Source organism: Ctenopharyngodon idella, chromosome 14, assembly GCF_019924925.1.
Source record: "Ctenopharyngodon idella isolate HZGC_01 chromosome 14, HZGC01, whole genome shotgun sequence".
NCBI lineage: Eukaryota > Metazoa > Chordata > Actinopteri > Cypriniformes > Xenocyprididae > Ctenopharyngodon > Ctenopharyngodon idella.
In genome coordinates, this window is record NC_067233.1 from 27,983,672 (window position 1) to 27,994,267 (window position 10,596).

At 36.6% G+C, this 10,596-nt stretch overlaps 2 protein-coding genes across 2 annotated transcripts; one reads left to right on the forward strand and one right to left on the reverse strand.

Moving 5' to 3' along the window:
* Positions 1 to 505: 505 nt before the first annotated feature.
* Positions 506 to 3,528, reverse strand: si:ch211-175m2.5 (uncharacterized protein LOC568697 homolog). The gene is made up of 5 exons (XM_051859665.1): positions 3,217 to 3,528; positions 2,836 to 2,991; positions 2,569 to 2,668; positions 2,034 to 2,164; positions 506 to 1,860 (listed from the first exon to the last, which is right to left on the reverse strand). Exons 1-5 carry the CDS (start codon positions 3,268 to 3,270, stop codon positions 1,567 to 1,569), a joined length of 735 nt encoding a protein of 244 aa, XP_051715625.1. The 5' UTR covers positions 3,271 to 3,528; the 3' UTR covers positions 506 to 1,566.
* Positions 3,529 to 3,734: 206 nt separating this feature from the next.
* smim19 (small integral membrane protein 19) lies at positions 3,735 to 6,268 on the forward strand. Its single transcript, XM_051859673.1, has 3 exons — positions 3,735 to 3,981; positions 4,181 to 4,305; positions 5,602 to 6,268. Exons 1-3 carry the CDS (start codon positions 3,851 to 3,853, stop codon positions 5,658 to 5,660), a joined length of 315 nt encoding a protein of 104 aa, XP_051715633.1. The 5' UTR covers positions 3,735 to 3,850; the 3' UTR covers positions 5,661 to 6,268.
* Positions 6,269 to 10,596: the final 4,328 nt, after the last annotated feature.

Below are 10,596 nucleotides of genomic sequence, written 5' to 3' on the forward strand. Positions count from 1 at the left end.
TATTTATTTAAACATTAAACAGTAGCATATTCTCATGACTCCTGTGAAGGATTTTTTTTAAGTAATCATAACTAACATTTCTTTTCCTTGCAGGATTAACATTTATATGCTTTTGAAAACTAAATGTCCACAACACTTGGACCAAAGCCAATGTGTGTCAGAATCATATATGAATATAACAAATGGGGAAATGAAACTAAATATATACTATGTATCTCATGACTTTGAATAACAAAGTAAATAAATCAAGAAATTCAGATTTGCTTTTACCTAGTAACAGAAGGGTTTGCTGAATTATACACATGAAGAACCAGTCTACTGTAGAAAAATAATGTAATGAATCATGTCACCTTTGCCATGCTCCTATTCTATAAAAACTGTTGTACTTTTTCCCTGGGGAGGAAAGACCCCGAGTGTGACTTTTGAATCAAGCCCAGTTTTTTTTTTTTTTTGTCTGTTTAGATAGATAATGTTACAAAAATCACAAAATCTCATGCCACTGAGATGAAGAGATCAATGTTTTTTTAATGAGGGAAACATCAAATGGGTTAATGTGCCTTACATGACATGGATGAGAAACATGCATGAGTCTTGTGTTTTCATTTTTGTTCATTAAGATTTTTTTTCCTCAAAATGTTTAATTTGATTGAGTAAAATAACAAAAGAAAATGTTAGTTTATGTGCGGTTTTCTTTTTTAAAATGTTAACAAACTCTTAGTTGACACCAGCATTTACAGACTGAGTTAACATTTAAAAGCCTATCAAACAGTGTTCAGTGTGTACTTTAGAGAAAAGAAAAATATTTGAGTTTGTATCACTCAAACAAATGGTTTGAAGAGAACACTTAAGGTATAAATGGATTATTTATTAACCTTTAGAATTGTGATCTCTTCAGAACAGATTAACAGTATTCACATTTTATATTCAAATTTGTTTGACCAGTCTTGCCACATAAAAAAGTGATGCTTCCAGGATGAACATTTCAGAAAACCCATTGACAGCCACAGAAGAAAATTGTAATGTTCAGTCTCTCCTTTTAATAAATAATTAACCAAAGCCTAACAAACTTAAATAAACAAGGACTTCTTTATTGTATAGAAGCTTGTTTCTACCACGGAAAATAAAATATAAACTTTTATAAACCTTTTTTTTTAATCACGCAATCCAGACTTTTTTCTTCAAAACTGTGAGTTTATATCAATTGTGAGACAAAGTCTGAACTGCGAGATATAAACTCGCAATTCTGACTTTTTATCTCACAATTGCAAGTTTATATCGCACAATTCATACTTTTTTCCTCAGAATTGTGAGATATAAATTGGCATTTACCTTTTTATTTTCTATTTCTGTGGCGGAAACAAGCTTCCATATTATGAGGACTAACAGAGAAACAAATGTAACCAATAAAATTCTAAATCTAAATGTGCATACATCAGTGAAAGTGTCAAAGAATCCACTTAGGGTGAGATTTTGCAAAACATATGTTTTCTTTCCTGATTTCAACAATCAGCTTAATGATTAGTTGACAGTTTTGTAAGATTTGATGATCCAAAGTCTGATTTGAGTCTATTCGCCCTTGACCTGTCCATCAGAGTCTTTTGCTTTGTCTCTTGGCACTCTACCCATGTTGTAAAACTCTGTGTTAGGTCTCATGTCAGTCAGATGGGCCATGCGGTTGGACAGGGCAAAGAAGGCAGCAATGGCAGAAATGTCCCAAATATCCTCTCGGTCAAAACCGTGAGCTTCCAAGGTGCTGAAATGTTCTTCAGTAATTGTTTCACTCCTGCAGACTGTCAGAGCAAAGTCCAGCATGGCTTTCTCACGGGCGGTCAGATCGGCAACCCTGTAATTAACTGCAACCTGTGGGTTAAGACAAAAATACAGTGCCAGTAAAATCAATTATAAGCCTACTAATTCACACGTACGCCACTCAGTTTTCTACATCATTTCATATTATTTATAGGATTCTTGGAAATTGGAGACTGCGAGGGTTGGAGAATTTTCCAATTTTTTTTAATTAAAATGTTAAGTACCTGATCAGCCAGCATGGGTTTTTTGGAATAGATTCGGTGCAATGCACTGTGGGATACCACACAATACAAGCAGTGATTGTGAGCACTGGTTGCAACAACGATCAGTTCCCGATCCGCTTTCGACAGACCACCTGTTTCAAAAGTAAAATAAAGCATGTATCACATATTAATGTATAAGGTGCATATTGTATGGGCTTTTTTTTTTTGGCCTCCACTAGTTCATTTTAAATAGTTTTTTGATGTGACATTATTATTATTAACATGCAATTATTCCATATGGTTTCCAGTTATATAATTATAAAGGAGTACCAAAATATTGTTTAAAATAGTTTTAGATGGATGATACATGTTAACAGGATATGTCAGAATTATTTACCTAAATCTAAACCTAATCAATCAAGTACACATTTGATCTTAATCTTGCACCAGTTGAAACCAAATTTTAAAAATTATAATATGAATATATATGCTGTATAAATGTGAATTAATTAAAAAATGTTACTAGCTACCATGCAGCATGAATAAAAGGTCATACCACTTTCCTTGTTCATGAGGGCATTATAATAAGAGAAGAAAGCCCGAAATTCAGCAGGACGATGGGCAAGAACCTTGAAGACATTGGGCAAAAACCCTCCCTGTAGATAAACATCATCTATTAGCTGTGACTCAAGAAATACAAATTTCATCATATTTTGTATTTCATGTAATGCCATATTGGTTTGAAATGACATTAGGGTGAGTAAATGATGAGACTTTTCGTTTTAGAATGAACTATCCCTTTAACGTGAATGTGATGCCAAACCTTCTGTTCAACCTCCTCCATCAGTTCCACAATATCAAATGGCAGGTTCTTCTTGTTTGGCACTGGATAGCGACTGATGCCCTCTGAACTGCTGCTGTGTCGTGTGTGAGGAGCTGCTGTTTTCACACAAACTCTGCTTGCTGTGGAAAGTGAGTACTGCAAAGGACAGAGCTTGGTTAATATTGTTACATCCATTGTACAATTCATACAAATTTAAGAAGTCATTTTCCAAGTTCAGCAATTACAGAGTGATAAATGTGTTTATGATTACAAGCAATTACAGAAAGACGTACAGGTATGTTTTGCGTGCAATTACTTACGTTTTAAAACAATATTTTGTTACATGACAGTTCAGAAAACTAATTCATTTTAAAACCTTACCATTATCCCAAAATTAGAGCGGTGAACAAGCTTAAAAATGCCTCGCAACGACATTGTTAAACTTTATCCTGCAGTGGTGCTCTCTGTTTATGTTGGGGACGAACAGCATCATATGCTCTAAACGGCAGCCAATCAGCGAGTCTTGTTCTGACACGCCTCATGGCTGTTCGACCAATTAAGGCATTCTATGGAATTCCATTTTACTTCCTGTTTATGTGCTGAAGGAAATGAAGCAAAGCATAATAAGAGAAATTGCGGATTCTCAGTAAAACAGTGTCAAAGTAAAAGTGTATTTGTGTACTTGTGAAGAGCAAAATAGTTATCATTATTATTATTATTAATCAGTTATGTAAATGAATTCTCCGCCACTACTAACTACTAATTCTCCAACTACCATTGAAGTCACAATGACATATTCTCTGATCATTTATAAATATGATCACCAGTGTTTGATTAGCTAGTGATAAAAGTCGAATTCCCGTCGAACAGTTGCACAGGGACTTTTATTTTGAACTTTGCTCTGTTCTCAGTGCGTATCCGGAAATGAATGTTTATTGTTGGAGTCGCTGTTTTCTGATAAGATATAATCCATTTTACATCAGATATATTTTCGCATTTTAATAAACGCGTGATTATGGGTGGGTACGGGGTGATGGCAGATGAGGAATCTCTGGATTATTCAGTACATGAAGCCTGGAATGAGGCCACCAATGTTTACCTGCTGGTTATTTTGGTCAGTTTCGCCCTGCTTATGTACGCCAGAAAGTAAGTCTCCATTTAATTTCACATTCATTAATCACACGATCGTGCAATTATATTGACCTGTAAACATGATTACAATGACATGTAAAAGCCGTCTCAGTGGTCTCAATGAAATCTGTTACACAAAACGACTGTGATTATACGTAAAATAAGAATATATTTTTTCTTTTCTTTTTTTCTTTCTATTTTTTTTTTTTTTTAGAAATAAGAGGAAGATTATGCGCATATTTACGCTGCCACCAACAGTCGGCACCTCACCAGAGCCCAACTTCTACGACAGTCTACAGAAAGTCCGGCTGAGACAACAACTGGAAATGTATTCACTGGGTGGGTTGGGCTCATTTTCTGTATAATTATGCATCGTCATGTCCTTTTGAAAAGTTGCCATGGCAACTATAGTTTCTGGCAAAATGCAGTTACTGTAGATATTGTTAAAATGTGTGTATACATACAGTATGTTGATATTATGCATTATATACCACGTCTAAAAAAAATCTAGCTCACTCTTGCTGTTCAGCTAATGCTGCATTCATTTCTTTTCATACCCAACTGTGTTGTCACTACATTTTTCATTTGTTTATCATGTACATGTGTTTTTTTCATTATCATTATTTGTCTTACATTTTAACTGCACACATGTACATTTAAAGGTGCAATGTGTAAATTTTAGGAGGATTTATTGACAGAAATGCAATATAATATGCATAACTATGTTTTCAGTGGTGTATAAATACCTTACATAATGAACCGTTATGTTTTTATTACTTTAGAATGAGCCATTTCTATCTAGATACACCACAGGTCCCCTTACATGTTAAGTCGCCATTTTGCGCCAGCATGTTTCTACAGTAGCCCTAAATGGACAAACTTCTCTACAGAGTGTGTTTGCTTGACTGGCTACTCTCTTCTGTCTCAGACGACAACATTTTTGTCCTGTGTTGGCTACCGTAGCTTCTCTATATTGCAGTTCACAACCTCACCGCTAGATGCCGCTAAGATTTACACAACGCACCTTTAAATTTTAATGTAACAACACTAACACTTGTTTTCCCATTATCATTACTTGTATTACATTTTAACTGCACATATGTACATTTAAATTTCTTTCTAACAACAACAAAAACACCTCATTACATTAATATTCAGTATCATCTCTGATCTCCAACTCCACCATGTTTTAAAAACAATTTAAAAGGTTCTCAATCACCATCAAAAATCTTATATTTATTCCTAAAAAGTTATCTTTACCATTGACATATTTGTTATAATTTCTATCAGTCAATGTACATGTGTTTTAATGGAAAGCTAAACATTTCAATAAAATTCTGTGATTGATTGTTGGATGTTCTGATGTAGAAATATGATCGTGCTGCTAAAATTATCTACATGCTGCATAACGTTTTGTTGTTGTTGTTGTAATTGTGAAAATTACATAAGAACTATGCTAGAAAATGTCGATATGGAAAAAAAATCCTTAACTAATCAAATTTTTAATAGCTTAGTCTTCAGCATCCCATGTAAGGATGACCTCAGTCTTGAAGAGAATATCATGATTATCATAGTAGTTTTGTAAGGTTATAATCGGGATTTTTTTCAAATCCCTGTTGTATGTTCTTTCCCCAGCTCGTAAATATGACCAGCAGCAGCCGCAGTCTGATAGTGTGCAGCTGTCAATGGAGTAATGTCACCAGAGGAGGCGCTCTTCACCCGCCAATGTGAAGAAAGGCAGAACGGGCCACAGAGAGAAGTGGATTGCTGAGAAATAAACGTGCTTTGTCATTTGGGGGGTATTGTTGAATGTTATTTTTTTTATTTGAAGAGCCTTTCTTTTTCCCACATCCTTCATACCTCTCAAACATTCAGAAGAAGTGACGATTAGTTTAAGAACTTGTGATTTTCTTACAGGGGCATTGGTGGACTATCACACAGACTGCCCTCTGGTGTTGGAAGTGAAATTGCTTGTATAATATTTCAACGTTTCACATGTTTGACAAACATCATCTCTGTGCCGTAATGTTGATCACTGTTTGTGATCTGCACCCAAACATTAAGATCAACATTTAACTCACCTCAAAATTATTGTTACAAAATACTATTTAAAGTTGATAAAGTAAAGATGTTGAAAATACTGTACACTGATTTTGTTGTGCATGCTAGGTACATTTTCCCTAGTACTGTAGGTCTTATATTGCCCTCTAGTGCTAGTTAACATGCATGTCAGTTGTTTTTGGGCTGATCTGCCAGGCTGTTTAAAGAATAATATTCCAAAAATAAAGATTTTAACATTAAACAGATGTTACAGAGTCTTAATCTCGAAAGTGACTGCAATTAATTCCTGGTAAGACAAGCATCACAATTACTATTGCTCATACTTGGGGTTAGTAAGGTAAACAAACCCTCAGTACTAAGTATTATTTGTTTTTTATGCTATGGTCATAAATTATACATCAAATTGTGCAAATTATTGAGAAAAATGTGATTTTCTTGTTTATTGGTATCTATGGTTCCAAGAAGAAAACATCCCTGGAACCTTTCCATTGCATCGTATGTAGCCCCGCCCACCCCGTGCGCTCGTTATGTACTGTCTTCCAGTTTGCATTTCCACAGCGTGATGGTAAGATCTTACGGATTTATGAATGAACCACTCATTTTTAAATCTTACCGGTCTACTGACATTTGTTATGACACCCGCTTCAAACATTACAATGGTCATGATACAATAAGTAAATCCACTTCAAATTACTCTTTGACAGTAATGTCATAGAAATATACAGAGCTACCAATAAGCTGCGCGCTTGTTTCTCTGGCGCATAAGGTCTATAGCGGAAAAAGGATGAAAATATCCTAAAAACCACTAGAACAATGTTATATAGTTTGTTGACGTGTGTACTTGCTTTATCAAACGTTTCTAATAATGTTTAAATACGGGGAAATCAGCCATTTTAAGCAAGACACGGACCGTGTCACTGACGTCATATCCATGCTACCATCAATTTCCAGTTTTACTTTCATAGAAACCATGGAAACAACAAAGACACTTTAATACATTGTGTAAATTAGGCAGATGAGCAACTGTTTGGAAACATTTATCAACAAACTGATCATTGTTATACAGCTCAACACGGTTAGTCTTATTGTTTGAATTGTTTTCTTGATTTACCATGAGTACCATGTTTTACCACACCTCAGAGACAACACTATTTTGTCAAGTGGCCAACATAGCATAATCAGAGAGAGCTTTCTCCATTATACATTTTAAAATTAATTGCATGTCATTTAACAACATTCATTTAGTCATTCATCTTTTATTAATATAATATTTAGGGCCCGGGCACCAATGGTGTGAGGACCTTATTGTAATTTCTCGGTCTATTCTTCTTCTCCGAAATGAATCACATTTTTAAGGGCCTAAACATGCTCGAAATCTCATGAAACTGCTTCAGAAGTGGTAAAAATTTACATCTGATATGGGTTTCAGAATTAGGTGTGGCAAAATGGCTCGATAGCGCCACCTACAAAATTTCAATTAAGCGTCCTTTGCGCTGTGTTTCACATACAAGTATGAAATTCAGTAGACACATGTAACAGCCCAATATCTATAAAAAAGTCCCAGGGTCCAAAATCTGAAAATGCAACAGGAAGTGAGATCTTTTGAATTTTCTATGCAAAATTTTTGCAGTTTTTGCCATTTCCAGACGTTGTACTTTAACAAACTCCTCCTAGAGCTTTAATCCGATCAATGTCATATTTGGTCAGTCTAATCTAAAGGCCTTTGCGATGTAAATTGCGAAGATCTTGAGTTTTCGCTGAAGGGTGTGTCCGTGGTGGCCTGACAAAATTCGTTGTTTCGCCATGAAACAGGAAGTTGTTGTTACTTGAGCATGCAATGTCGGATCTGCCCCAAACTTCACGTTTGATAAGAGTCATGTCCTGAAGACAGGAAATGGCATGCTTTATACTGTAACTCACTCCCTGAAACACATTTAAATATGCCACGAAGTGCCAAACATGCTAGAAACACGTTAAATCATGTAACACTTAGCTAAGTGCTAATGTAAGCGATTAACGCCACAAAACAGGAAGTTGCTGTAACTCAGGCATACAATGTCCAATCTGCCCCAAACTTCACATGTTTGAGAAGAGTCCTGCCCTGAATACATCTACATGTCATATTCAGTTATAGTAATAGCGCCACCCACTGGCAACAGGAAGTGATGTGTGTAACACTGTAATGCACTACTAACATACTAAAATATACAATTGAATACTAAACATGCTACAGACATTCTAAAACATGCTAGCAGCACTTAGCTGAGTGTTAAAGCATGCTATTATCTTCATGAAACAGGAAGTTGTTGTAACTCAAGCATACAATGTCCAATCTGAAGACATCAAAATTTAGTTATAGTCATATCGCCACCAGCTGGTAGCAGGAAGTGTGGCAAATACAAATGACTGACATAGTCCTGCTATATTTATATACTTAAATGCATATTGCCCACCATGCTCCATTTTCCTAAAGCCACCGGGTGGCGGTGGCACGGGTGCGAGGGCCCTTTCATCGCTGCTTGCAGCTTTAATCTAATATTGATCTCGCTTACTGCAAAATGAGTGTCTCACCCAGCCACTGAGCAAAGACGCAAAGAGTCACGTTAACACAACTTTCAACACACTCAAATATTTGGTATGATTGTTTTAACCTTGTAAAATAGCGCTGCGTTACCGCACATACGCAACGAAAAGAGCGGAAGCAGCCGACTGCAGCATAATAAAAGCTCCGCTCTTCTTGAGAGCAGTGTGAATCGCAGGTGTCTCTCATTAGCATTCGCTCCCACCGGCCACGGCTCTCAGCGCGTCCTGCTTCATACCACCGCGATGATAATAAAACTTAAATACATTTGCTCATCCATGAGAATGATTTCTGCCAGAGTCCGTCAGATTGCTTTCCATCAGCGGAGGTGAGGACAACACTCCTGTGATTCCACGCTCATTCACGGTGTCATCAAGCTAAGCCATTGTTTTGAATAAGTGACCTCTAGTGGCAAAACTTACATATCATGCCTTTAAGAGCAGAATAGACCCAGAACACCATAGCAACCATATATAAAATGCTGTGACAAACACCCAAGCATCATGTTGGCAACTCTTGTATGGATAAGTACCACTCACATTTTCTTCACAAAGTGTTAAAATATAGTTGTTTTTTTTTCTTGTTTCAAAAAACACTGAGTGAACAAAGTGCAATAAATGAGTCCAAGTGATACAGAAGTGAGAAATGAAAAACATGGAGTGAGAAATAAAAGTTAAAAGGTGTGAGAGAGAATCACAATCTTGGACAGTCTTGCTTTTGTTTTTGCTGCTTTGTTCTAATCGCTTATTTTGTCTTTCATGCCACTCTTCTATCATTCTCTAGCCTCTGATCCACTGTGGTATCATTTCCCCAGATGAATCACAGAAAGCTAAAGAAATGATGCCTCGCCTCGCCTTAGTCATCTGCCTCCCCCTCCCTCCGCTTCCTCTTGTGCTTTCCCTCAGGTCTCTATGGAAATAAGATGAACAAACTCTTTTTTTTAAAATCATTTTTCAACCTCCAATAATTCTAATTTTATTCTATACCTGCATTTCCCTTTTATCCTAAACCCTGAGAGTCTCATAGCAAACCGTATGCTGTAACAAAAAAGAGAATTTTTGAGGAATCTTCATGCAGTTTTTTTCCATATCTGTCAAGCTCCAAAAAGAATCATAACAGCAGTCCATATGATTCATGTGCTATATTCCTAGTATTCTGAAATCTGTGAGAAACAGAATGAAAATCTGAAAGCCTTTCCCAAAAAGCTCTCAAATCAAATACTGTGTAAAATCACAAAACATGCAAGAACCATTGTTGTTTACTGGTGTCATCGACATTAAAAGACACCATTTTGATTTGAATAATAGCTATATGGACTATTTTATGGTGCTTTTTAAAATCTTGACAGACTGTGGGAAAATTCTTCAAATTCCTCTTTTTGTGTTCTCTATGGAGTTGGAACAACATGAGGGTGAGTAAATAATGGCAGAATTTTCATTTTTGGGTGAACTGTTGCTTTAACACTCAAATAGCACATTATCCTTCCTTCTGTCTCTCTCTTTCCTTTTTTTTCCCCGGTCACACCCCTTCCATTGTTTAACGAACACACAGAGAACTGAATTCCAGGTATTAACGCATGACATGCATCAACACAAATCTTACACATTCGTTCTGCTTCCATTTGCAAGCTCAAACCAGAAAAAATAATCAATAAACCAGAGGAAAAATAAGCCAGAAGGGTTGAGGAGCAACGTCCATGGCCGCTGGATTTCAACACGTTCATCAGCGTATGGTTGATGTTTACTGTCTGGGAGTCGTCCCCTGCCCTGTCTCGATCCACTGTGCTGTTCTGAGACCTGTGGCTGCTTGAAGCCCAGACAGATGTAAACATGGCCTGACCGCACGCACTGGCCCCAGGCCAGCAGCTGGCAAAAACAGCCAGGAATGTCAGTGCTACGGCCTGACTCCCTCTCTCTGGGTTTTTACACCCAGTTACACTGGCCCACTGCCACAAGGCCCACAAACCGGTCAGTGTTAAACAGAATCAC